Below are 26579 nucleotides of genomic sequence, written 5' to 3'. Positions count from 1 at the left end.
GGCCTCTGAGCCAGGCCCTCGGGACTTGAAATCGCTCTCACGGTGTGGGTCTGACTCAGCCTCCATATGGCACGTTCCTACTGTCGGGGTCCGACAGCAGGGGCCACATCAGACCGACTGCAGTAGGGTGCCTGACGGCGAGGCGGGGACACACGAGAGCTCCTTGGCCAGGTGGTCAGCTCCTGTGGTCAGCTCTGCCAGCCACGGCCGGGCACGGGAGAAGTGGTGCAGCCAGATCACCTCTCGGCCTCGTGAGAGCAGGCGGGCAGCCTCAGGTCCCATCCAGAACCGTGTCTGCCTTCAGGGGCCCTTCAGCCACCACTGCAAGGTCCCTGGGGTTACACTGCCAAGGGCACGCCCTTGTGTGGCCCTGCAGCCCAGCCACCCTTGCTCAGGCCAGCAGTACCTCTAAGTGAGAGGCCAAGTTTGAGAAAACCCAGCTCTGTGCAAAGAACCAGAAAGAGGTGCCCAAATCCCACAGGGTTCTCCGTGGGTGACATGGGAACGCAGGCCTGGGCTCTTCACTTGGGGAACCACAGGTGGAGGACGGCCAAGGGCAAGGCAGTGCTCAGGCCACACCTTCCTTAATCCAGTGACTCAGGGGCTAGAGCAGGCGGGTTTCAGGCCGCCTCCCAGCAGAAGTGCCTGCTGCAGGGCCGTGCCCCGCACATAGCTCTGGAGCCCCGGGTGCCAGCCAACGGCAGCCCTGTAGGTGCACACGTGCCCCAGACCACTAACAGCGGCCGCTTCAGAGGCAGGGGACAAACACGAAACGGCCGTTTGTACGGATGCGGCAGCCGGAGCAGGCCGCGGACAGGACGGTGCGCTGGATGGGAGCGTGACCCCGCGTGCGGGACACGGGGGCTCAGTGCCGGTTCTGCCGCACAGCTCTTTAAACAGCACTGCCTTCGTGAAAACTGCAGAAGCCTCCAGACTTCGCTGCAGAGACGGGAGGCCAGCGGGTGGGCGATGTGATCCCTGCTGCTGGCCGAGTGGTTCCAGCTCCGAAAGCCCGAGTCCCTTCACGCGTGTGTCGGGACCACCCCCTCCTGCTTCCAGCCTGGGTTCTGCCCGCTCCGTGCACACAGTGGCCCTGCGGACAAGAGCCCAGGCTGTAGCTACAGGCCTCGTCCAGCAGGCAGGACGTGCTGTGGTACCCGGCCCCCTGGGAGACCACAGATGCCAGCAGCCTCGCCTGTGCAGGGGCCCAAAGCAGTGGCTGCCCCCCTGGGAGCAAAGCACCCCTGGGAGCCAATGCTGGGGACAACAGTGCATGCCACGGCACAGACTGGAGCCAGGAGCCAGCCCTTCGTGCCTGGGAGGGGGACACACCCGGCCATGGCTGCCTGTGCCTGTGGCACACAGAGCGGAGCCAGAGCAGAACCGAGGTACTGTCAGGGCGAGGGAGGGGGCAGCGGTCCAGAAGAGACGGCGGCAGGGCCTCTTTCCACTCCTCCGTCAGCTTCTCCCTGAACCGAAATGTCCCTTCACTTGACCCTTTAAAGAGTGCAGAGCCTGGAGGGACCCCGGCCGCCGCAGCACGTCCTCCCTGGCTCAGCCTGCCCTCGGGCAGGTGCTCCGATAGCCTGTGTCCCCACCGCGCCACGGAAACCCCAGCCTCCTTCAGGATGAAGAGAACCTGGCCTGTTCCCCCCCACGGACCCTTCTAGAAACATCTGCAGCCCTGTGCATGCTCCCATATCAGGCTGATGGCATTTCTAACTGCTTGTGGTCCGGACAGATCAGGAAGCGGCCCGAGCACAGGACCTCCTGCCCACCCTCCAAGGGACTCAGATGGAGGGAGTCACGGGCGGAAGGGCCGCAGCCTCTCTGAGATCCAGCGAGTCGCCCCCCCGCCCCCCGCAGGGCCCTGGGACAGGCACACAGTTGGGGTGCCCTCCCTGGGGCCACAGGCTGGGGACGGGCCTGGAGCCTCGGACGCAGCCAGCACGCGCATCACCGGAGCTGCAGGGAGCCCGGCGCCAGCAAGCACAGAGCCCACAGGGAGCCGAGCGGAGTGGGGCCTTGGAAGAGCTGCCCCGAGCGTGCAGATCAGAGGCTGCTGCGCTCTGTAATTACCCCGCGGCAGGCGGGGGGCACACGGGAGGCGAGCCTCAGCAGAGCCGGGAAGGCCGAGGTCTGAGAGCCGCAGGCAGCCGCCCACGGCTGAGTGTGGGTGGTGCCGGCGAGGGGGTTAGAGGCGCTGCAAGAAGCTTCTGAAGGCGGCCGTCCCCAGCTCCCTGATGAAGCCACCTGCGGGATCAGGGCAAGTCCTGCCGGCCTTGCTGCAGGGGGCAGGCCCGAGTGGAGCAGAGAGCCCTGGAGCTGGGGGCACAGAGACCGGCGGGAGCAAAGGCAGAGCGGCCGGCCACCGACCGTGCGCGGAGATGGGCAGAGTCTGGGCAGCCCCAGCCCAGGAGCACAACGGCCGCCGTGGGGCCAGGCTCGCACTCACGGTGTGAGAGGCTCTCCACTCCCACACCCTCGGAGTCTGACTCGAGCAGTGCGCTGCTCGAGACCCTCCCTCTGGGCAGAAGGGGCCCCGGGCTCCGCAGGGGGGTGGGGGGGTGCAGGGTCCTGCCCCAGTCCGATGACGGTCTGCCCGTGTCACTCTAACGGGGGACTGGAGGAGTCAGAACACAAAAGGGAGTGGGGCCAGGGTCTCCGACCCTCCAGGCCCCAGGAGGGAGCACATCTGAGACCCAGGCGGGAAGCCGGCAGCCAGAAGGCCGGCAAAGCCCACTGAGCCGCACGGCCAGATCACGCTTCTGAAAACGACCTCCAGTCAGAGAGCCTGGGCCAGCCGCCCACCCACACACTCCCCCCCGGAGACCGGCTCATTCTCAGCAGGACTCCCAGCTCCCCACTCCCGTCCTGGGGGGGAAGGCCGTGGCAGGAAATGATCAGAAACAGCAAGTCCACGGCACCGCAGAGGGGAAGGGCAGCAGGAAGCCAAAAACTCTAGCCCAGACAAAGGGACAGAGAAAGTCACCACGTTGAGACGGGGCTCAGCGGCTCAGGACGACAGGTCATCTGCCACTCACATCACACCCCGCGGCCGCAGAAAGCCACGGCCACGGGAGAAACCAACAGGCCCTTTGTCCTGGGAGCAGGGTGCGGCATGCCTTGCCGGCTCGCTGATCAGCACGGGGGGCTCTCGAGACTGGGACGTGACATGGAACCCACATCTGTCATCGGGGGACAGGTGTGCTCTCTCCCCGAGCACACGTGCGCACACGGGGCCCCGGGCCGGACAGAACAGCCCGTCAGGAGCCGAGACGCAGGACCATCCAGGAACCCATGTGGGCCCCTCACCTAGGTCGTGACCAGCCTGCAGAAGGGGAGGGGAGAGGAGCCTACGCTGATGCCCCTGGCAACCCACTGAGGGAGCCGGGCACGGAGGGACCAGGACAAATCACGTCCTTGGCGGGTGACCTCAACACCTGAGACACCAATGACACTGCTGCGTGGGGACGGTGGCCGAAACAGGCCACCGAACCCCAACCCGTCCACACAGCCAAGAGCAAAGCATCCCAAATGTGAAATTTCCACCAGGGCCTCAAGGCGGTGGGCAAAGCAAGAGACGCAGAAGGGCCCAGGAGACCTCGTCTCTCTCAGCAGGTCACCGTGTGGGCCAAGTTCAGGCCGGGGGTCCCCCGGGCGGCATCATCTGTCCCTGGTACATGGCACCTTGGACGCCCTGAGTTATGACAGTGAGAACAAGTGCCTCCTGGCGTGTGAGAAGCGAGGCTAGTGTACCCCCCCCAACCCCCGAGCTGGGCTGGCCAAGAGGGCCAGTAGCTGCGTTATCTGGGCCAGGGGTCAAGGTGGTGAGGGGAGGGGGTCCTGTCCACGCAAATGTGGGATGAGAACGTGAGAAGGGAACGTGGCTGCCCGAGCCACACTCTGAGGGGAGCCCTGCCAAGACCCACAGAAGCCGCCCGAGCCGGGCGCAAGCCCATGGGCTCACTCCCGTCCCCGGGGGTGACGGCACTTCCGCAGGGAGCACCCGGGGCTGCCTGCCCCGCAGCCCAGCACCACGTCTGAGGCGGCCTAGCAGGGCAGCACCGTGGAAGTTACCGTGGGGCAGGGCTCGGCATTGCGGTCCCGTGCACACACGCCTCCAGAGCAGCAGCAGAACCCCCCAGAATAACCCAAGAGCCGACGGAGAGAACACAGAAACGTGGCGTTCCCAGTGTGTTCATGGAATGTTCCACAGCAGCCAGCAAGGGCACTCGCTGCAGGGACGGGCTCCGGGCAGCCCCCGAGAGCACAGACCCACCCTCCCAGGGCTCCGCCGCCCTCCCAGGGCTCCGCCGCCCTCCCTTGCTCCAGACCGCGCTTAGTCCTGCCAGAACGCCTCGCCTGGGCCCCTGCACTCGGGCGCCCGTCCTCTGCAACCGGGTCGCAGCTCAACACCCGGCTCGGGTCAGCCCACCCGTGGCCCTGGAGGCACCCTCCCCACCACACACACAGGCGCACAGTCGGATCTGCAACACCCCAGGGACGACGACCCCCAACGCTTCCAGGAGGAGAAACACAGAACACTCACCGGAAGCTGAGGCCCCGCACGGGAGAAACCAGCGGCCCAGCGCGGGGCTCAGGAGACAGTGCGTGGCGTCCCCAAGCCCGAGGCAGGACCGCATCCTGTCTGCGGATCTAAGTCAGCCAAGCCTCTGGCTAAGTAGAGATGCGGCTGCAGACACACGAGGGCTCGGGTGCTTTCCTACACACATGCCCAGGATCCCCCAACTGAGGGAGAAACAGAACCAGAGCACGTGGTCCTGGGACTGGAAAAGGGACTCCCGGTGGACGGTGGGGGGGGGGTGTCGCAGGCGGGAGGGATCCGAGCGAGCAGGAAGGTGGGGCTGGGGACGCGCTCCCGAGGGGGAAGACGCAGCTGCAGGAGCCAGCACCGTGGCCGAGGGTCTGGGAACGAATCAGCAGAAGCAAACCGAGAACCAAGCAAATGAAGAAAACAGCCAAGACGGAAGTTGTAAGCACAGTCACAGGAGCGATAAAAATCCACACCCCAAATCAATTAACCGGACTTCCCTGAAAACAGACGCATTTGCTCTCCCAAAAACAACTCCAGAACTGGAAAGCGAACGGCCCCGGGAGAAACCATCTGGGAGCCCCGCACCTCCGCCCCGGACAAAACCCAGCCGGGGAGGGCGGGAGCACAGACCCAGCCGAGGAGAAGCAAGCGCGGGAGAGACGCTGCCGCGCTGCCTCACGAGCAGGATGCGGGTCTGGAAATGCCCAAACTGGAAACAGCCCAGACGTCGCTCAGCAGAAGGCAGAAGCAGCGGCGCCTCCATCCAGCGGGAAGCCCTTGGCGCCGAGGAGCGAGGGGCCGCTGGCGTGAATGACTTTCACGAGAATTCTGCAGCTAGAAGCGGCCAGGCCCAGAGCAGACCACGGCACGCGCCCCGCAGTCCCACGGCTCACTTCCTGTGCAGAAACAAGCCAGACTCCAAGGTCACGACGGGTCACTGCCCGATGTCCGGAGCCGCTGAGCACGCAGAGGACAGGGGATGAGTGGCTTCCAGGGGCTGGGAGGGCCACTGGGGTTGGGGTCTTCCGGCCGGAGTGGGTGATGGGCGAGCTTTGGAACCAGATGCCAGTGAGCAGCCCCGACCTGCGGGGCCTCAGAGAACGGGAGAACTGGCTGACCAGGGGAGCCCCATGTTTGCTGCCACAGCACGTGGCGAGAGGACACAGGTCTGTTTGCCTAACACCTGACGCACGCAGAGGACATTTCTGTCCAGTGCTGGCCCTCCACGCAAGCCTCGGGAGAGTCCAAACACTCAGGAAAGCAAACTGGAAACTCCCTCATTCCAGCCAGGACGGGCCGGGCTCCTGGAGCGGTGAGGGGCCGTCCCTGCCCTGGCGAGCTCCCTGCCTCGCCGCCCGGCTCTGCAGCACAAGTCCGCCCCGCTGCTCACTGGGTCCCGCCACCAGGAAGCTCTGGGACCTCAGGATGGTTCCGCACACGCCCACCTTCCTCCTGGGGCCACAGAGACACCCGTTTTCCCGTGGGCAGACCCTCGCCCTTCTGTGAGTGTGGCCACAGGGCCCATGTGTGACCCACGTAGCCACAACTGACCCCACGGTCAAATGCCCTTCTCGCAGACAGGAGCCCATGTGCAAACTCACTTGGGTCACGCACAACCCCAGCTCCCCTCCGAAGGGGTCAGAGGCCTCGCCCGAGGCCGCCAGAGCTGCAGCCAGGACGCCCAGGAGGTGCGGGCAGGCCCGCAGGTGGCCTCTGAGCCTGAGCGTCCCCCATGCCACCGGTGAGGCCGCACCTGCACACCGAGGGCCCCCTGCATCCTCCCGTGTCTGCCAGGGGCAGGGAGCCCCGTCGCGTCCGTGGAGGCCAGACGGCTTCCCTCTACGCCGAGAGCGCAGCACAGCCTCTCAGATACCGGAGGAGGCTCTGCCTGGCACCCATGCAGGCAGAGCCCACCCATCGTGCGGGGTCCGGCCCCAGACACGCGTTCCACCCGGCAGGTTGCCCCCGGCCCCGTAAGTCTCCAGAGCTGCGGCAGTGTCTTCGCTGGACACGGCCTGGGCCTGCCAGGGAACCGGGCCGGCTGGGCGTCCGCGTCCCTGAACAAGGCAAGGCCAGAGCCCCCGCAGAGTGCCACGGTGGAGAGAACCCACATGCGGCAGCGGACAGTGTGAAAGGCCATACGGGCGGTGGGGGTGCCGGGGGAGGGAGCTGGCCTGCTCCGCCCGTGGACAGCCTGGTGCCCCACACCTGCGGGCGCGCCCAGGGCTTCTGGGCGCGTGAGGAGCAACATGAACTCACAGCACAAAATTTGCAAAACAGTGAAAGTGCAGAGAGAACGACCCATGCCAGGGTCCCCTGCGGCGCTTCTGGGCTCTTTCCTCAGGTAACCACATGGCGCGCACACACCAGGTCACCCCACGCGGGCTGGCGTCCCGTCGCCCTGCTATGCCGGGTGTGCTCCCCGTGACCTCAGTCCTCCACGGGGCGCTCCACACCAGCCACGTGGATCTGCCCGGGTCCTCACCCCACGCTCTGCTCCTCGGGAGGACTGACCCACCTGTGTACACCCTGAAGCTGCCCAGCGCACCCCACCTGCGGCCAGGCGCGCACCCCACAGTCTTTGCTGGCTATAAGGGTCACGGTTCTCTCAGAAAAGCTTCTTGTTTGATGAGGACAACGTGATCCCCAGTGGAAGCAGGACCAGACACAGGAGAGGACCCCAGCCCTGCCCCACCACAGGTGGCGACCCGGCCCCCACCTGGGGGTCTCTGCCGCATCAGAGGTCTTACCGAGTTCTTTGGAGCCCTGGCTCTCACTGGCCAGCTCGCCCATCTTCACGAGGGCGTCGAAATAGCCTTTGGCAGCGTAGGTCACACCTGAGAGAGGAGAGAACAGCTAGTGCCCTCCCTGTGGATGGACAAGACCCTCAGCACCCATGCCGAGCTCGCGGTGCGCGCCAGTCCCCTGAGCTCCGCGGCCCTTCCACCTGGGCTGAGTGTACCCCGTTTCTTGCTGGCGTTCTTCACTCGCTGGAACCATTAGAGCTGCTGCTCTAGGAACCTGACCGCCCTGCCCAGTCAGGCCCGCCAGCCAGCCGGGGGCTGCCAGTCGGCTACTCAGGTCAACTCCTGGGTGCCGTGGTCAGCTCCGTGGGCTGGGTGAGAGGTGGCAGGGCCCACCGAGGAATGTTGCGAGACCACACCCTGCCAGGCAGGACACAGCAAGAAGCTGTGCACACAGAGACCCCCAGCCAGCCATGGGCAGACAGCGCCCCTCACCTCTCCAAGCTGAGGCCACACCGTGGGCCCACCGCACACCCCGCGGTGACTGTGGCCACCCGGGATGTGCTCCTGGTGCCCAAGGAAGAGCCCAGTGCCCGCCGACCCCCTGCAGGGGCCTGCCTACCCTGCAGGCTGGGGAAGGACAGGGTGCTGGGAGCAGCGCCAGCCGTGGGTGGCCACCCTCTTATCTGCTCCCTCCGGAGCCCTGGCCGGGGCTTCCAACTGGGCACACCATCACATCTGATCTAGATGGCTTCCCACGAAGCACGTGCCCAGGAACACGCCCTCAGCAGCCCCACGGCTGGACCACATCTGCTGCTGGGAGGGAGGGCTCCTCAAAGCCGATCAGAGAAAAGCCAAGCCCGGCGTGAGGGGGGCATAGGGGAGGCCAAGTGCAGCCGAGGGCACAGGGGCGATGTGTCTGGCTGAGAAAGGTGCCAAAGGCCAGTCTGGAAAAACGGGCAGCGGGGGAGCCCTGATTCTCCATACCTGGCCCCTGGAGAGCCTCACAGGGGTCCCCAGTGGGTGCAGAAAGGCCCAGAAGGAGACCTGGCCTCACATAAAAGGGCAGGTCGTGGCCATGACTAGGACTGACTGGGAGTGACATGACGGCTCCCCACGAGGAGGCCAGGTGAGGCTGCAAAGGGTCCTACAGAGGGCGGCTCCGGAAGGGCAGCCCCATCAACCCCGTGCAAGGCCCCGCATGCTGGGGCCCAGGAGAAGTCTGCCCCAGCCAGGAAGAGAGGAAAGCCGGGTCCGGCTCCACGGGCACTGCGAGGGCGTTGGCTCGCAGTACCCGAGGCCCCAGCTCTGCCCTCCTGCCCCTTCCCTCTGCCGCTGGCCTGCAGACCGGGCGCCTGTCCTGCGTGCTGCGCGCTCGGGCGCAGCAGACCCGACGGGACGTTCGCCCGCAGGCTGGGCCGGCTCTCAGCTCCTGGCAGGCGCAGAGGTCGCCACCAAAGCCAGGGACCTGCCATCCTCATGAAGACCCTACAGGCCAGCTTTCAGCTTGAGGTGAGCAGCTGGGCCTCCGTTCTTGCGGGGCTCCTGGGCAGTGTCCCTGTGCACGGGGCTGTGGGACAGAGGGAGGCAGCTCGGGAGCCTGCGCGCTGCGGAACACAGTGCGCGCCCCGAGACAGAGGCCGTGCGAGGCCCCGCCCCTCCACGCCCACAGGGAACCAGGGAGCCGCCAGGGGCCGCCAGCAGCGCTGTCCATCTGCACACAGCAGGAGCCCAGGAGCCCTGCCCCGCACTCCTGGCGTGATCTGTGTGGGACATCAAGGCCACTCTCCTTCAAAAGGGTCAGAGTGCAGCAGCCTCGCTTAAGAGGACCAGGGCCGCGGTGGAAGGCTATATCGTCGACCCGCACACAACCAGAGACCCTCCCTGCCCGAGATGGGGCCAGTGGGCAGGACTGTGGCCAGACACCTCCAGGTGCAGACCAGCAAGGCCGCTGTCCAGGAACCCGGTTCCACTGGCTTCTCTGTCCCCAGGTGACCACGAGACTGCCCAGCACTCTCCTCACCGTCCCCAACCCGAAGTCCCACCCAACCGCATCCCCACAGGGCCGTGCACAACCCAGGACAGCAGTCAGACGCTGGTGTACGCTCTGCACGAACAGCCTCCCTGCTGGGGGGAGCGGCTCTGCCGACGAGGATGTCACAGCTAGAGCAACAGCCTGACACCCACCCTGCAGAGACACTGGGTGGGGAAACCAGCATTGGGCCCTGAGAAGCGGGCTTCCCTGACCGCAGTGTGACTCGGCCGGCCCCCGCTGGGCTGGAAGGGCCAAGACACACCCGCAGCACATGCTGGCACCAATGCCCCCTCCCCGAGCGAGGGCCCTGAGTCCCGGGTCTCTGTGAATGGTGCAGGCCCCAAGCCCTACGCCCAGTTCTACAGACGAAGGTTCTGAGGACAGACATCCACAACCACCATCTTCAGGTGCCGTGGGCTGACACTGAGCCCAGCCCCCAGCACTGCACACTGGGTGCAGACTCCGGCACTCACAGGCCTCCAAGGCGTGGCCCCCACCCCCCTTCCCCCACTGCATCCAGGCCCCCGAGCTGCTCCCACCGCGTGGCCTCACCCGCCAGGGCCTTCTCGTAGTTCTTCCCCATGGCAATGAAGTTCCGGAGACTGGGGTTGAACTGCTCCATGATGGTCTGCGAAAAGCAAGAAGAGAAAAGGCGTGAGTGACCCCGGTGACCAGGGGTCCCCAGGAGTGTCCCAACAGCAGGAGAAAACCCACAGGTGAAGACCACGAGGGCCCAGCCAGGCTTCTGGAGTACAGACCCCAGCCCTGCCCTCGGGCAGACCCGGCCCCAAGCCTTGGGTGTCACCTCCGCATGGTGGGGACAAGGACACGGCACTGTGCTGGGCTTCTGCGGATGGAACAATCCGCCCCGGAGCACGGGCCGCGGCTGCTGCTGGGGCTCTGCTCCCGTGGACAGGGGCTGAGTCAGCCGAGGAAACCCTCCTGCCCGGCACACGCGGCGCCGCCCAGCACCCCTCCCCCGGAAGTCTTCACTCGACACATCAGTCACCAAACGTCAGCTCTGATGAGAGGGACCCGCAGGCTGGTCTGCAAACACCCCGTGGTGAATGACCCACGGGCCGGGTCTTTTGCCCGACAGACTGCACTTCTTCGCCAGAAGAAATCAGATTTCCACCACCAAGGCCAAATCAAGGCTTTCGTCACGAGGCACAGACACAGGTGCCCGAACGCCAGCAGCAGGCAATGGCCACGGGCAGCAGGCACTGCCCACCGAGAGCCAGCCCAGCCGGCAAGGACACCGCACGGAACCTGCAAAGAAGACCCGTCTCGGCCACATGCTGTGTGCTCAGTCCACGATGACAACGGGCACGTGTCTGAAGTTTCCTGAGGATGGGCAAGGGCAACGCCCTGCCCTGCCCCCTGCCACGGGGTCCTAGAGGCTTCTCCATGAACTGAGGCGGGCGCCCTCACCCCAGCCCCGACCTGTGCGCGGCTCCGGCCCCCATCACGCCCGTTCTGGCCCCTCCTTGCCCTCGGCCCGCGGGAAGGGCTCCTGCGCTGCCGCCCGCCCTGGGGTGCAGCAGAAGGACACGGCCCCGCGCTCACAGGGGCCGAGGCCCCGCAGAGCTCGCACCCGCTCACAGACGGGGCCGGACCGAGGCTGGCGGAGGGGGCCCCACTGGGCACTACGCCATGCGGGGAACAAGGGAAGGAATCAGGGTGGGCGCACCTTCCCGTGGGGACACAGCCGAGGGACGGGCACCTGGTATGCGCAGCCCCAGCACTGAGGGCACGGGGGGCCAGCAGTGTCCCTGCCACAGTCCCACCGCTGGGCAGCCGGCCGCCGGAGCGCCAAGGCCCGCCAGGACCACACAGCAGGTAGAAGCGCCCTGCGCGGGCAGAGAGCACGGCGGCGGGCCACAGGCTCCTGCAGGCAGGAAAGCAGGGGAGTGGGGCCCCTGGGGGTACCGGGCACAGCAGAACAGCAGGCAAGCCGAAAGGTCGGTGAGGAGGTGGGAACGGGCCAGCCCACCGCCCCACAGCTTCACCGCCTGTGTGCAGAAGGCCCTGCTTTCCAGGCTGGATGGGAAGCCGAGGGAGGGTCTAAGCCATGCAGTCCAGCGACATTCCAAAGGGAGACTCTTGCCAAGGGCCCCAGCAGATGCGGGGACCCCCACTGGAGCTGCTCTGGGACCTAAGAAGCGGGGCCCTTGGGAGAAGGGGCTGGCCCACGTGTCCCGTGGATGTGGCACCGTGATGTGGGGACAAATGGGGCATGCGGGGGGCCGGATGGGGGGAGGCAGGCGAGATGCAGGTGGCTGGGCTGGGGACCCAGGAATCTAGATGTGCCAAATCCAGGGAGGACCTGGGAAGAGGAACTGGGACGCCCTAGCGGGCAGCAAGTTCAGGCAGACGGGGAGAATTCTGAGTGGGAAGCTGGGTTTGGGGGTGGTCCCCATCCGGGGGAGAACGCAGGGCCTGTGGGAGCTCAAGCTGCCTGCAGACCTGGGGGCAGAGAAAGGCTCGTGATTCATGCGTAGCTGTCCTTTCTCTTCCTCTTTTTTTTTGAAGATTTTTATTTATTCGTGAGAGAAAAAGAGAGAGAGTGCTAGCGGGGGAGAGAGAGAAGCAGACTCACTCGCTGAGCAGGGAGCCCGACTCGGGGCTCGATCCCAGGGCCCTGGGACCATGATCTGAGCCAAAGGCACCCCGTGTGTCTGGTCCGGAAAGGAGTCAGGGTGTGGCAGGGCCCTGAGTCCGGTGTTCTTGGTGTCTGCAGGGTTGCAGAGTTGCAGGAGTGTGGGGGTGCGGGAGACCCTGTGCTCCTGTGTGTGCACGCTAGTCCACGCCTGTGTGTGTGCACGCTAGTCCACGCCTGTGTGTGTGCACGCTAGTCCACGCCTGTGTGTGTGCACGCTAGTCCACGCCTGTGTGTGTGCACGCTAGTCCACGCCTGTGTGTGTGCACGCTAGTCCACTCCTGTGTGTGTGCACGCTAGTCCACTCCTGTGTGTGTGCACGCTAGTCCACTCCTGTGTGTGTGCACGCTAGTCCACACGTGCACAGGGTTTCAGCACAAAGCGTGTTTCTCACTGTGGGGCTGGGCCCAGGTGTGAGCCACTGCCCTAGTGGGTGCTGGTGCCAAAACACGCTGCCTTCTCAGGACTGCGGCCCCCCGGCTCCTGGGCAGCACCCCAGCCTCCCGGCCAGAACAGGACGCTCTGCCCAAGCTCATCCTTCGAGCCCCCTTAGCATCCTGAGCAACAGCCGGAAACAGGCCAGGAGCCACCCAGGCCGAGCGAGGGGATCACCGTGGCAGCGCGCCCGCACCCTCCCAGCGACACATGGGGACAGCCGCCAGGTTTCGCTCCCTCAGCAGGGCAGCTGAGCTCATGCGCCAGGAATGCAGGAGTGAGCAGGCAGGGCAGGGCGGGCGCTGGGGTTCCGGTCAGGCCACCTGGGCAGGGCAGGTGGCATGGACACCAGGTCTGGTCACGCAGTGGCCACTCTCTTACCTAGAGGCGGCGGCAGAGGCGGGACTGTGTTTGCCTCCGGCCGCTTGCTGCTCTGTGCAGAGCCCACTCTCTGGTCTCCCAGGGAAGCAGCCGGCCACCTGCCTCCCAGGCACTGACGTCCTCCAACCCTGGCAGTCAGAGGCCTGGCACGGGGCTGCTCTGACCTCCCTGCACGGCCCGCGGCGGTGAGCGCGCTCTCCACCCGCCCCACCACTGGCTCCGCGCCCCAGGCCCCCAGGAAGGCAGGAGCATCACGGCTTCACCGGTTCTCACGCAGGGGAGGAAGGCTCCGTGGCCTGTCCCTGGCCACCATGTACTGTTTCCCAGAGGGGAAGGGATGTTGCTCAATTTTCATGGGCTCTGCACAGAGCTAGCTGAGACCCGAACACCCACACCCTCCAGCAGGGGTCTGTGCGCTTGAAGAGGGGAAGGGGCTGCTTTTCCTTGTGGAGACCCCGCCCAGGCTGCTTAAACAGCAAGGCCGGGCGCAGCCTGCGTCCTGACCTGCGGCCAAGTGCTGCCGGCCTCACGCTCGTCCGACGCACAGGGCCCCAGAGCGTCACGGCGCACAGAGACGTGCCACCACCCCATACTCCAGGCCGTGTTCCCCAAGCCAGGCCACCATCCCACAATGTGAGCCCTGACCAGCTCTGCCCCTCGTGCCGTCTACACAGGTGAGAGCCGCACGCCGACCTCCGTTCTGTGGTGGCGCCTGGACGCCGGGTGTGTGTCCCTCCGGCAGCTTTTGTGGGCTGAGAGTCAGCCCGCGGACTGTGAACTACCGAGCGGACGGCGCCCACTCAACATGGGGTTCTTTTCTCAAAGGACACACGACAGCACCAAAAGCATATTTTCTCTAACGATTCTCCTTCTTTTTCTTCAAGATTTTACTTATCTTGGGGAAAAAGGGGGAACGCAGGCACAGGTGCACGTGAGAGCGGGGGGCGGGGGGGAGGGGCAGACGGAGAGATGCTCCGACAGACGGCCCGCCGCGCCCGGAGCCGGACACGGAGCTCAGTCCTGGGATTCGGAGATCCTGAACTGAGCCGAAACCAGGAATCAGATGCTCAACTGACCGGGCCAGGCGGGCTCCCCTCTAATGACCTTCTCCAATCAGGTTTCTCTTCTCCAGCTAACTCCGCCATAAGAACGTAGCATACGACGCTCAGGACACGCACGACATGTTAACTGCCTGTTCACGTGCTTGGTCACACTACTGGCCAGCGCCGGCCTGTCGGCCGTGAGAGGCACAGGTCGCAAGCGGATCTCAGACGGGCAGGGGCTCGGCCGCCCGGCCTCCACGTCACTCGCATCACACCTGCGTTTACCTTCAGTCGCGTGGCTCACTCACTGGTTCGCATCTATCACAGATGCCTGGGGTACCAACAGGGTAGATCTGCCCAGGGCCCCTGGACGCCCTCCAAAATACACACTGAGAGAGGGTTAGAGAGAGGAGGTGTCTCTGCCGGACACATTCACAAGCTCAGACGAGCTGGGCAGTCACCCTCCTGCTGGGACATCCCAGTGCCAGATGCCCCGGGCCCCCCTGGAATCTAACCGGACGTCTATGCAGGGGTGCCCCTGAGGACCCCAGCCACACGTTTCTCTAAGAGCACGAGGGAGGGGACAAGCACCCCTGCACAGGCGGCTGTTGGTAGGACCCCAGCACGCTGGGAGCCCGGAGCCTTCCTGCCTGGGCGCTCTGGGACGCTCCCCAGGCATTTCGATTTCCTCTGCAGCCACAGGTCTGCCCGGCCGGTGAGAGGCCTGGTCTCCACTCTGGGGGCTGAGGAGACGGGCCAGCACGCTTTCAGAAAGGCGCTCTGGCGAGGGGCTTTGTGCCCACCTGCTCCCGGGCCTGTGTCCGGCCGCGCCGCTCGCTCCCTCGGGAGTTCTGTTCACGCCTCAGCCCCGGCTCCGAGGCACGGCCCCTCCAGCACCCCCCCGGCCGGGCAGCCACAAAGAGCGAAGTCCCTCTGCTGACAGGGCAGGTGACCTGCCTCTGCTTCCCCTCCGGCCCCTCCCACGCGGCGAGGACGGCCGGGGTGGGTGCGTTGGCCGCTGCCCTGAGCACACGGGCGCGTGCGGGGTGAGGCCGAGCCAGGCTTCCCTTCCCTCAGCACCTGGAAGAGCTCCTCTAGGGGACGAGGTGGCGCCGGGACCCCGGCTGGCCTCTAAGCCCCGCCACCCTGTACTGTCACCCCACCGATCCGGGGGCGCCACCACCCCATTCTACAGACAGACAGAGAGAGGCCTGGGGAGGTCCAGAACCCGCCCACTCGTTCCGGCGGACCCAGATGGCCACATGGGTCTGAGCTCACCCTTCACCACACACGGGCCGCACCTCTGTCTTGACGGTTGGAGAGGGCGCCATCCGACCAGCCCGCCGGCTCTGCGCTGCCTCAGGAGCCCCTCCAGCGATACCAGAACGAGGCAAAGGCCAAGTTGACGGGCATCTGCTCTGTGACCCCTACCGGAGGGCTGATGCCCGGGTGCCCGCCCCTTCGCTTACCCAGGACGCACAGCCTCCAGCAGGGGAGGGGCCCCGCGCCTGCCCTCGTGCCCCACCTCCGCGACTGCAGGGTGAACAGGCACCAGCTCGGGGGCCCGCTGTCCAGGAGCTGCCCGGGTGGGGGCGGCCATCCTCCAAGGGAGGTCTGCCCGCCACGGCCCCCATGAAGAGCACGGACTCCCCGGGGCCCTGGGGGAGGGCGAGGGGACAGGGTGGGCGGCGGAGGCAGGGGGACCACCAGGCTAAGTCAGGAAAGCCTGGCTTCTCGGGGCAGCTCTGAACGACTCCCACCTGGGGGCAGGGGCAGGTGGAAGGTTCTATCCCCCTTTAAAAATAGGAACAGCTGTCCTGACGGTCCTTTCTGAAGGAATAAAACCAACCCGGGGCATTCAGTGAGTGTGTTGGGGGGACCTTCCTGGAGGAGGCGAATCCGGAGTTGGACCTCGCTGGGTTAGAGCCCGAGGAAGGGTACGACTGTGTTCATACTTGCTCAGAAAAGAACTGCGGTGAAGCTTCCAGAACAAAACAGCCACCACGGTGATGCTGGGAGAGTGAAGGCCAGCAGAGGACATAGAAAATGCCCCCCAAGGGGCAGGGACAAAGCAGGCCGACCCCAACCCACACACGTTACCCTTCCACAGCATCAGCGCCCCCATTCCCTCCACGGGACCCAGGTCACAACTCCCCGCCACGGGCACACGAGGCCTCAGGCCCACAGCCTTCCACAGAGATGAGGGCCCCACGGGGGCCCGGGGAGGCCGACCCAGCCGCAGACTCCAAGGAGGCAGCGTTTAGAAGCAAGGAAAGGACCCCGGACTACTGCAGAGTACAGAGGCTGCAGTCCTGCCCACCCCCGCCTCGGGAGGGCGGCTGCGGGACCCCAGGGAAGGGAGACTGAGCTGCCTCCCCGCCCCGAGGTGACGGTTCCTGCCCCATCAGCTTACAGTCAAGCGACAATTCATGTCTCTGGCCTGGCACCTGGTGGGGTCGGGGGCCCTGAGGCCCCAGGAGCAGGGATGGCCAGAGGCACTGGCAGAGCAGCTCAGGGACAAGGGGCGGAAGTCTGGCTGTCTCTGGAGCCCTGGCTCCCTGCAGGGAGGGGGACAGCCCGCCCAGGAGCGAGGAGCCACCCGAGCGGCCGCCGGCAACCGCACTCTCCTCTCCGCGGCCTCACAGGGCCGTCGTCTCCTTAGGCCTGGACATGGGACACACCGCGCAGCAGGGTCCAGACACGCCCCCACAGCCCGGCCACCCCCTCCTGTCCGGGAGACACACTCCGTCCACAGCCCCTTCTGCCTCCCACCGCAGACACCTTCCAGCGGCTGGTCACCTGCCCCTTACTGCTGGGCCCCACACCAGGGAACCTGTGTACTTAGGTCGCTTCCTATCCACGCTTGGCACCGAACTGAAGCCTGTGCTGCCTGCCCGCTGCTTTCAGGATAAAATTGCAGTGTGCTCCTGCGGACAGTTCAGTGTCGCCGTGACCCGAGATTGGCTGTGTGACTGAGGCTGGAGAGAAACCATCCTGGCCCCAAACACGAGCAGCCTGGAAACCTGTCCCTCGGGTCCAGCAACGGAGCACCCAGGACACCCGACCGACCATAGCAGCCCCATATGCTCCTCGCGTGGGCTGCAGTGCCGCACCCGGTGCTAAAGGCTGACTCCGTCCCCTAAAAATGCATGTGCTGAAGTCCCAGCCCCCAGCACCCCAGAACGTGACTGTACTTGGAAAGACAGTCTTGACAGAACTAATGAGGCTGAATGAGGTCATCAGGGTGGGCTGTGTTCCAGTCTCACTAGTGTCCTTCTAAGAAGGGATCAGGGCACAGATGTACACAGAGGCACAACCTGGGGGGGCGGGGGGGACTCGGGCAGAAGGTGGCCATTGGCCAGTCCAGGAGAGAGGCCTTGGGAGAACCAGCCCTGCCCATGCCTCGCTCTCAGACTCCAGGCCCCACCGCCATCAGAAATCAGTGTCTCGTGGAAGCCGCTGCCTACAGGGCCGTGTCACAGAGGCCGGAGCATCCGGATCACCCAGAGACACTAGGCCAACCCCCAGTCACCACGTGAATGCCCAGTGTTGACAACACAACCAAGTGTGGTTCCTGCTTGCCCAGTTAGAACGTTCCACTGACCTGTCCTTGCCCCTGCTGAGGCTCTGACCCGAGTTTCACAGGGCTGGGCGCCCGCTGGATGAAAAATTACCCATGAACAAGCAGAAAAGCAGCCTCGGAAGGCTCTGGAACCGCCCCCCCGACCCCCCTGCCCTCATGTTCTTCAAGTTGGGCAGCCGGCAGGCTGTCACGCTGAAGGGAGCAACAGACCACTGGGCACCCAGGAAGTCACCGGCAGCGCGGAGGCCTCTGCCCGGGCCTTCCTGCCCTGCCGCTGCCCGCCCCCTCTCTGGAAGCCAGGGATGACAACCAGCGTGTTCTCCGTGCTCCCAAGTCTCCTACGGGCCTGTTCGCTCGCTAACAAGAAAACGGCCACACAGAGGCTGAAAACTTGCCTGAAGTCTGCGGGACCCCGAACGGACAGACAGACGGCCCCAGGCTTCAGCAGGCCCGCTTCCAGCCCGGGCTCGGCCACGGGCCAGCTGACGGCCTTGGAACACGCTGCTTCACCTCCCTGGGGCTCCCCCGCCAGTGGGGAACAGCCAGGACCCCCTCGAGAAGCCGGCTGAGGGTAAAGGTCACGTGTACAGCTCCCAGCGCGGTGCGTGGCCTGCGGCCGTCGAGGCTCCGCACGATCACCAGCCGGCTGGGAAGCGCAGGTGGCCCGTGGCCGGAGCTCGGTCTGCCCCACCCCCGAGGCAGAGCTAGACAGAGAGCGCGGGACACAGCCCACTTTGCAGCCCCTCGCAGGACTCCTGCTGTCGGCCTGACCGCAGCCGTTGGCCGAGAGGTGCCGGCACGCCACCCTAGCCCGGGGCCAGCAAGGCCCTGATTCCCAAGGGCAAGACGGCCACGGCTGGAGTGCAACTGGTCCCTGCACCGGAAAGGACAAGGCTTCTGTGGGTGGGCGGCAGGGACTGAAGGGGGCACAGACAACAGGCCTTTTCTGCCAGACCGCATCTCGCAGGGCAGGGCCTGACCAGCCCGAGAGTGGGCTCACGGGGGCAGCAGAGGACCCTTGGTCATTCCCCCTCCGGCAAGGAGACTTCTGGCTCTGCCACAAGCCTTCCATTTCTTTTTCAGATTTTACTTATTTATTGGGGGTGGGGAGAGAGCGAGCACGAGGGGGAGGAGAGCCGAGGGGGAAGCGGGCCCCCCACTGAGCAGGGAGCCCGACACAGGGCTCGAGCCTGGGCACGGAGATCACCACCTGAGCCAAGGGCAGTCCCGTAACTGACTGAGCCCCCAGGGGCTCCAGAACCCCTCTTTAAAGACCCCTGCCAAAAGCAGGCCCGCTGTGACCGTGCGTGGTTCCCGGGCAAGGCACACGCCCTGTTGGACAGAGTCCCGGCTCCGGAACAGGGGCGCCCCCTCCTACACCCTCACACCATCCTCACTCCCAACTCCAGCAGCAAGACGTCAATTTTGTTTTAAAAGATTTATTTTGGGGCGCCTGGGTGGCTCAGTGGTTAAGCCTCTGCCTTCGGCTCAGGTCATGGTCTCAGGGTCCTGGGATCGAGCCCCGCATCGGGCTCTCTGCTCAGCGGGGAGTCTGCTTCCCTCTCTCTCTGCCTGCCTCTGCCTACTTGTGATCTCTGTCAAATAAATAAACAAAATATTTAAAAAAATAAAAGATTTATTTATTTATTCATTCACTTGACACAGAAAGAGATCATAAGCAGGCAGAGAGAGAGGAGGAAGCAGGCTCCCCGTTGAGCAGAGAGCCCGATGCGGGGCCCGATCCCAGGACCCTGAGACCATGACCTGAGCCGAAGGAAGAGGCTTAACCCACTGAGCCACCCAGGCGCCCCAAGACATCAATTTCTTTCACAGGGTAGACACCTATGACATCCGGTGCGTCTCACGGTCTGCTCCCCGTGTCCTCACCCGGCCCACGCCTCCCTGTGACTGTCCCTGGCATGCTGGGCAGAGGCAAACCTGGGCACCATGTCCACAAACCACTGGCAGCTCAGAAGGAGCAGGGGTCCCGGCTGGTGCCTGAAGCCCTTCTTCGGCGGAGGAACGAGAAAGGGCAGGAAGCACAGCAGGACGGACGTCCAGGCCTGGAGAACGCTTCGGAGACTCGCTCAGGAAAACTGGCCACTGATTCCCAAAGGCCCAGGTGACAGTGCTAGCTAGGGACACGGGGACACTGAGGGCTGGGACCCGAAACAAAGCTCAAAGAGCCAGACTCTGCATGCAAAGTGGTGCTAAAAAATCTGTACGAGTTTCCTTCACAGATACTTAATACAAGTTTTTCTAGAAATCATCGAAATGATTCTAAAAACCCGTCCCTGGAAGTAGGAGACGAGTATCTCACGCGGGAAGAGGCAAGGCCGTCCTGCCCTGCGCCCTTGTTTCCTCCTAGCGGCCCGCACCGGCCCGGCATTGCTCGTTCGGAGCGTGGGGCCCAGTGACCTGCGTCTAGACACCTCATGTGCTCTCCCCGGGGGTGCGCAGCGGCGCCCTCGCGAGGCTCATCTCATTGCAGAAGACCTCGAGTCCGGTTCCGCTGGCCCCCGACTGGGTGCTGGAACGGGAAGGGGCACCTGCAGGGACCTGCGAGCATCCTGGCCATCGTGCACCTGCAGAAGGACTGAGACCGCTGGGCCACAGAGCCAGGGCACGGGAAGGCCAGGCAAGCCTCCTCCCTGGCGGCCCGCGGGAGCCCGACGGCTGGACGGGTTTCTGGGACAGATGGAGGCTCCTGCGGCAGGAGCCCGGGGGAGGAGCCGCAGGCAGGAGGTGGGGTCCTGCAGACAGTGCGGGCACAGATCCCCTGGCCCCTGGCCCCAAGGTCACCTCGTAGAGACAGGCTGGGTCTGGCTCCAGTTCCCGCCTTCCCGCCCCAGCTCTTCTCTTCACAGGCCCAAGTGTCTCCCCACTGTGAGGACCAACACCAGGCCCCAGGATGCGACAGGGCCGACCACTTCCCAGCCAACACCCAGCCTGACCATGGGCCCTGGCAAAGAGGGACACAGACCTGCCACAGCCTCCAGAAGTCGAGCGGGACTGAGCCGCTGTCCTTGGAGCAGACAGCCAGGAGAGCAGACCCTCGCAGAGATGCTGACGGCCACGCAAACACCAGCACCCCAAAACCCAGCTGTTTCAACCCAAACAGGGTCTGAGGTCAAGGCTGGCTTTACTCGGCAGCAAGTCATGCAAAGACAAAACATTCTGCGCTTTAAGAGAAGCCCAGGCCCCCACCTCCCCTCAGGCCACTGGCCGGGGCCACCTGTGTCCACTGTGCTGGGCCCTTCGAGCCACGTCCAGGTCATGCCGCACACTCAGGGCCAAGAGTGAGCAGCGCTGGGGAGGCGGGGGTTGGCTGGGTCTGTGCTGTCCCCAATTACTACTGCTGTTGTCGGTGGGCGGTAGCACGGTGCTGACAGCCCTGGCGGTGTCCCAGGGCTCCGTCTCCATGCGACACACGTCTGCATCCTAGCAAGGACAGCCTCCCCAGCCTCAGGGACCAGGAAGGCGACATAGGGCAGGCCCTGGCTCAGCGCACTTGGGGGCGAGAAAAGAGGACAGGAGCCAGCCTGGCCAGCAGCTCAGGACAGCCCCGTGCTGGACTGAGAGCTCAGGTGTCCCCACTGCGGGATGGCAGCAACGTCCAGGGCGCCAGGCCACGCTGACTGGGGACAGAAGAGCAGCAAGGCCGGCCCTGCCTGCGGCCCACCCAGCCCTGCAGGGACACTTCAGGGCTCTCCAGAGTGCGACCCAGATCTGCAGACTCAGGAGTGCCAGCCCGCCTCCCCTGAGCCCAGGAGGAGGGGGTGAGGCCCTCTCGCACAGCAGCTAGTCCTCCCACAAAAGGCCGCCTGTTCCAGCCAGCAAACCCAGGCCAGGGCGGTGGGAAGAGAACAAGCCCTAGGAGAGCTTCACCGCAAAGCAGCGGTGTCACCGTGAACCAGTCAGACACGAGACGTGCTCCTGCACCACCACCACTGCCTCGCCCTGCTGACAGCGGCCCCAAAGCCCAGGGCCAACACTGGCCACCACTGTGACCTGGAGCACCAGGTGCCCGTGGGTCAGTCCCAGGAGCCAAGCCAAGCTCTCAGACACAGGACACATGTTCAGAGTAAGACCCCCAGGAACAGCGCGGGCAACACATGCCCGGAACTCTGGAACCACAGGCCTGGGCCCGAGGGCCTCCAGGCCGTACACCAGGTCTCCCGTAAGCCAGCAAGGGCCCTGTGCACGGAGCTGATGATCTCTGGGATGACTTGGGCATGAGGAGCTGCCACAGCCAAACACCTCAAGGTCAGTGCAACAGAGAAACTGCCCTTCACTGCCTCAGCTACCCCAGGAAGGGGGCGGGAGGTGCACCCCTCAAATGCTAGTGGCAGGGACGGACAGGCACCACGTCGCACACGCAGGAGAAGAGGAGCTCAGGCAGTCCCGTCGGTGACAGCAGGCCTTGCCACCTTATCAGAACATAGGACACCGACAGGGCACCCCAGACAGTACCTTTAAAGCACAGCCAACAAGCACCACACAGGTGTGCTCACAAACTCGCGTTCACACTCACACACGTGTGCGCAGAGCTGGGCATGGTGTGAGGACTCCTTGCCTCCTCCCCCAAGCAGACAGCAGTGGGCTCCGCCCAGCAAGCGTGTCTACTGCCAGGGAAGGGTCTCTCGGGGTGCATGCACCTTCTTCACCCGGCTCTGGCCTCGCCGGACGCCAGGCTGCTGAAGGCAGCAAACACTTTTGTGGGACTGCCCAGCTGTGGGCAGAGCCGCTCTGCAGCTCCAGCCCACCAGCGCCAGCCCTGTGCCTCCCCCCAGGCACAGAGGTCAGCAGCACAGGACTTCCAAGGGCTCCCCCAAACACCCACCTGGAGGAGGGGCTGGGACCCAGTGGAGGGGAGTGGGAACCGTGGGGGAAAGCCAGCAGTGGGCTCTCACCTGCCCGGGCCGGCTCCCTCCCCCCAGTGCCAATACCCCCACCTGGCCCCCACCTGGTCTCCCCACCCCTGCTCCAGGAGCCCCATATCACCCCCAGGGCAGCCATGGTGCGCACAGACCAGCTTCCCCACAACAGCCACGGGCTGAGCACGACCGGACAGCCTCCAGAGACCAGCCTGGCCCTGCTGGCCAAGGGCCCGAGACCAGGCCCCCGGAAAACACCCAGTCCGAGGCTCTCCTGGGGAGTCTTCTCCTCAGGCTGTCTCCCAGCTTCCCACATCCTCAGGCCCAGCGACGCTGCTGTCCCTAGGGAACCTGACAGAGCCACCATCCCGAAAGGTCATCAAGCCAGCCACAACCCAGCTTCTCTTGGCATAGAAAACCATAAGAAATACCCAGCTGACAACTGCTCCCCAAAACCCCCGCCCCAGGGATGTGAGATCAGCTACTCTAGAAGCCTCCCTCCAGCATGGGGAGTCACTCACAGGTCTCTCCCGGGAGAGCTGTGGTTTGGCTTAACTCTGAGCGGATGGACGACACCTGCCCCGCCTCCCTCAGTCCCTCACTCCCGGCAGCCGCCTGGGGCTGCCCCCAGACTAGGTCTTGGAAGCCAGGCTCGGCTCTGCAGCTCCAGCCCGCCAGCGCCAGCCCTGTGCCTCCCCGCAGGAGGCTTCAGTGCATGTCCCCTACCCCAGGTCAGAAGGTGAGTCCCAGCGGCCACCTGGAAGCCATTCCGCTTCTCTCCCTGTGCTGCTTCTGAAGGGCCCCAAAGACGAGGCTCCCACAGGGACCGGGCCCCGACGAGACACAGAAGTCCATAGGCCTGATTGTCCAGAAAGGAGCACATTCCATTCCCACGTCTTTAATCAGCAAGGCCAAGGACAAGCGGCCCTTGGCCCACTGCTGCCTTCTCTGCCAAAGCAAACAGAGCTCAAAGCTGCCGCTGGAACAGTGCAGGGGACGCCGAGCAGGGCCACAGCCCGGCCACAGAGGCAGCACAGCCTCCCCGACAGGACGGCGGACCAGCCAGGACCACACGGACAGCTCCGGCTGTGCCCTGACCGCCTCAGTGCAGGCCGGTCCCGCCAGACCCGGGGACCCAGGCTGCCCCACCGGGGCCGGCTCAGCCACCGAATGCTGCGCTCCCCGGGGACAAAACACAAAAGGGTAAGAGAGCGCCAGCACTTGAAGACTTGGCAGTCGGGCCACGGAGCGTCAGGAAGAACACCACCCACAAAGGCAACCTGGCGGCCTGGCAGTGCGGCCGCGGGGGCACAGCCCTGCGGACACCAAGGCCCGCCGGGGCCAGCCTCGCCGAGCTGCGGGCTCCTCGCCACACTTGCCCCCCGCGAGCTCACCCATCAGCTGCCCCGCAGGCACAGAGCACGGGCTCGCCTGTTGAACGTGCACGGACACCCTCCAGCCGGCGTCCAGAGGGGTTTGAGGCCCCACACTCAGACCCTACCGGCTTCCTGCCGCCATCCTGCCGGCGGACCACACTTCGGATCTGCAGAGAAATCACAGCTCCCTCCTGGAGCTGCTCAGCCGTAACGGCACGCCTCACTGCCCAGGTTATAGGAGTTTAAGTAAGGACGATCACGGGGCTCCCCAGAGTGTAGCCACACCACACACCCCTCGCGACCGTCACCACGGAAGTTCCTGTTTAAGAATTTCAAGGCAGAAGCGGAGAAAATGGGAAAGGAAGCCGCCGGCCAGCACCTCCCTTCCACCCCCCGCAACAGGAGCAAGTGGTTATGGAACTAATGACTAACAATTGAATAAACGTCTCTTCCCTGACAGTGTTCGCGGAGCAGCCCCACCAGAAGCGTAAGCCACGGATCCTCCCTGCTACCAAACACAGACACCCCCGGGGCTGCTCCTTCTTCGTGCTGACTCCTCACCGGCCTCGGGCTCCGGCTCGGCAGCACCGCTAACATGGCTCCAGGACCGACTTGGCCAGTCCCACCGGGCTGCAGGCTTCCTGCCGTGATCTCGCAGTAACTTTAAAACCTCGACCAGAACGCGTGTTAGAGGACATCCTGCCACCCGAAACCCAGCGGAGAGCAAAGGGGGCCACCCGGGAAGTGTCCCGGGGGGCCGCCCAGAGCCGGAGCGAGCTTACCGGGAGGGCTTCGCAGGCCACTGGCTAGGAAGGCACGGCCATAACTGTTTAATACAATTAGAAACTGTTGCTCTGTCGGGGCCTCCCACCCCCCCTTCAGGGGCCGTGAACCAGCCACTACCACACACAGCCGCACCTCCATCTCCCAGCCCACCCGCTAACCTCCAGACCCGGTTCTGCCAGAAGCCTCCGAGCACGCCGGGGGCGGGAGCCTCCCGCTCGGGAACATGCCCGCGTGGGACTGCAGAGGACCTGGAGTCTCGAGGGGTTCTGGGTCTGTGGTCCCCGGGGTGAGGGTGTAAGCGGGCACAGCGAACACCGGAGAGACGCCCAAGGCCCTGCTCAAGTGGCCAAGCACAGAAGCACCTGGGAGGGCGCCTCGGAGGGGTCTCCCCGCGGGGCTCTGCGGCCCTCCGCTGTGACGGTGACAGCGCGCAGGGGAGGACCGAACCCACTCTTCGCACACAGCAGAAGCAGAGGCAGGCGCGCCAGCCTCCTACACAATTAGTCTTCTCCTCCGCGGTTACATAAGATGACGGATTATCTGTCCACCCATCCAACCTGCCCGCGCGCGACCTCCCACCTGGGGCCCGTCCGTGGCCGCCCGGGAAGGAGTTGGGCAAAGGGAAAGCCTGTTGACCAGAAAGTGCCCAAAGGCTTGCGTAACCGCGGCTGGAGGGGCCGCCACGGGGCCCCCACGCCGCCCGGGGGCGCAGGGCGACCGGCGGCGCGGCCCCCGCACCCCGCAGACCCCCGGCGGCCCCCGCCCCGCTCCGCGGCCGTCCGAGGGCCCGGTTCCCCGGCCGCCGGGGCGGACGCACCGAGGGGCGCGCGGGGGCAGCGCGGGGCTGTCGGAGCGGGGCGCCCGCGCCCACCTGTGACCGGCTGGCTGGCGCCGGGTCCGCGCGGCCGCTCCGAGAAGACCCCCGAGGGCCGCGGGGCCGCGCCGGTCGGGCCGGTCGGGCCCGAGAGCGCGGGCGGCGCGGGGCTCACCTTGTAGACGTTTTCCGTGAGCCGGTGCATCTCCTCCGTGCGCGACAGCGACATGGTGCTGGTCCGGCGGCACCGCGGAGCGGGGGCACGGGCGGCGGCGGGCGGCGGGCGGCGGCGGCGGCGGCGGCGGCGGGCGGCGGCGGCGCGACGGGCGCGGCGGAGACGGGCGGTCAGCGCGCGGAGCCGGACCAAAAACGCGGCGCCCCGTCGGCGACCGCCTTTATAACCGCCCATGCCCCGCCCCCCGCAAGCCCCGCCCCCCGCACACGGATCACCGCCCCCGGCCGCCCGCCCGCCCCCGCCCGGCCGCGCCGCTGCCAGGCAACCGGCAGGCCCCGCCCCCGCGCCGCCCTTCCCATTGGTGGTTTCCGGAGACGGGGGAGGGGGCGGGGCCCGAGGACCGGCTGCAGGCAGCGATTGGCCGGCGGCGCTGTCGATCTCAGGGGAGGAGGCGGAGGCGCGGCGCGGGCCGCGGCTCTGGGAACAGCCTGGGGGCCGGGCGACAGCCGGGCTGGGGGCGGGGCGGCGTGGGCCGGAGGCGCTGGAGGAGGGGAGCGGAAGGTGGGGGAGCGGGGGCGCTGCGGCGAGCGCGCGTGGGGGCGGCTCTTCGCGGAGCTGCGAGTCGGGGCGGCCTTTGGGCGCCGCTCCCCGCAGGCGGCGGGGGGTGCCGCGGGCGGCCGTGCGGCGCGAGGACGGACGGAGAGACCGCCCGGCCCAGACCCGGAGTGTCGGAGGTGAGCGTGCGGCCGGCGCGGTCTCGGGCGCAGAGGAGCATGGGCAGGAGGCCCTCGGGGGGTGGGCCCTGGGGAGGGACCTGGGCGGGGGGTGGGGGACCCTGCGGCGGGTCCTAGGAGGGGCGGGCCCGGGGCGAGGACCCTGGGGAGGTGGGCTGTGGGGAGATGGACCCGGGGTGGGGGTGCGTCCTGGAGGAGGACTGGGGGTGGCCACGGCGGGGGGCTGGGCCCTGAGGACAGTCCTGGAGAGGGGAGCGTCTTGGGTGAATTTGCGGGGAAGGTCGTCGAGGGGGCGGACAGGGGGGAGGTGCGGAGAGAACCCAGGGGGCTGCGGGGGGCGCCCAGGGGAGGGGACGACGCTGCTGGGGCAGTTTCTGTG

General features: G+C 65.9%; 1 protein-coding gene and 1 long non-coding RNA gene across 8 annotated transcripts in view; both read right to left on the bottom strand.

Moving 5' to 3' along the window:
* The window catches only part of BAIAP2 (BAR/IMD domain containing adaptor protein 2), a gene marked incomplete at its 3' end in the record, with an annotated part of 62804 nt that extends 37186 nt beyond the window's left edge, over positions 1 to 25618 (bottom strand). For 6 of the 7 annotated variants that reach the window (XM_082705468.1, XM_082705469.1, XM_082705467.1 and 3 more), the window contains exons 1-3: positions 25467 to 25617; positions 9890 to 9965; positions 7309 to 7395 (exon numbers count right to left, since the gene is read on the bottom strand). In XM_082705468.1, the coding sequence (XP_082561594.1) occupies positions 7309 to 7395; positions 9890 to 9965; positions 25467 to 25520 (217 nt within the window). In that variant the 5' untranslated portion in view covers positions 25521 to 25617. Of the gene's footprint in view, positions 1 to 7308; positions 7396 to 9889; positions 9966 to 25466 lie in introns of all 7 variants that reach the window. The other variant, XM_082705473.1, reaches the window with a different exon arrangement.
* The window catches only part of LOC309850933, a 1194231-nt gene that overhangs the window by 460873 nt on the left and 706779 nt on the right, over positions 1 to 26579 (bottom strand). The window lies entirely within an intron of this gene.

The sequence above is a fragment of the Mustela nivalis genome, assembly GCF_964662115.1.
Source record: "Mustela nivalis genome assembly, chromosome: 17".
Taxonomy (NCBI): Eukaryota; Metazoa; Chordata; class Mammalia; order Carnivora; family Mustelidae; genus Mustela; species Mustela nivalis.
The sequence above is the reverse complement of the archived record's forward strand: the minus strand, read 5'-3'. Positions and strand labels throughout refer to the sequence as shown.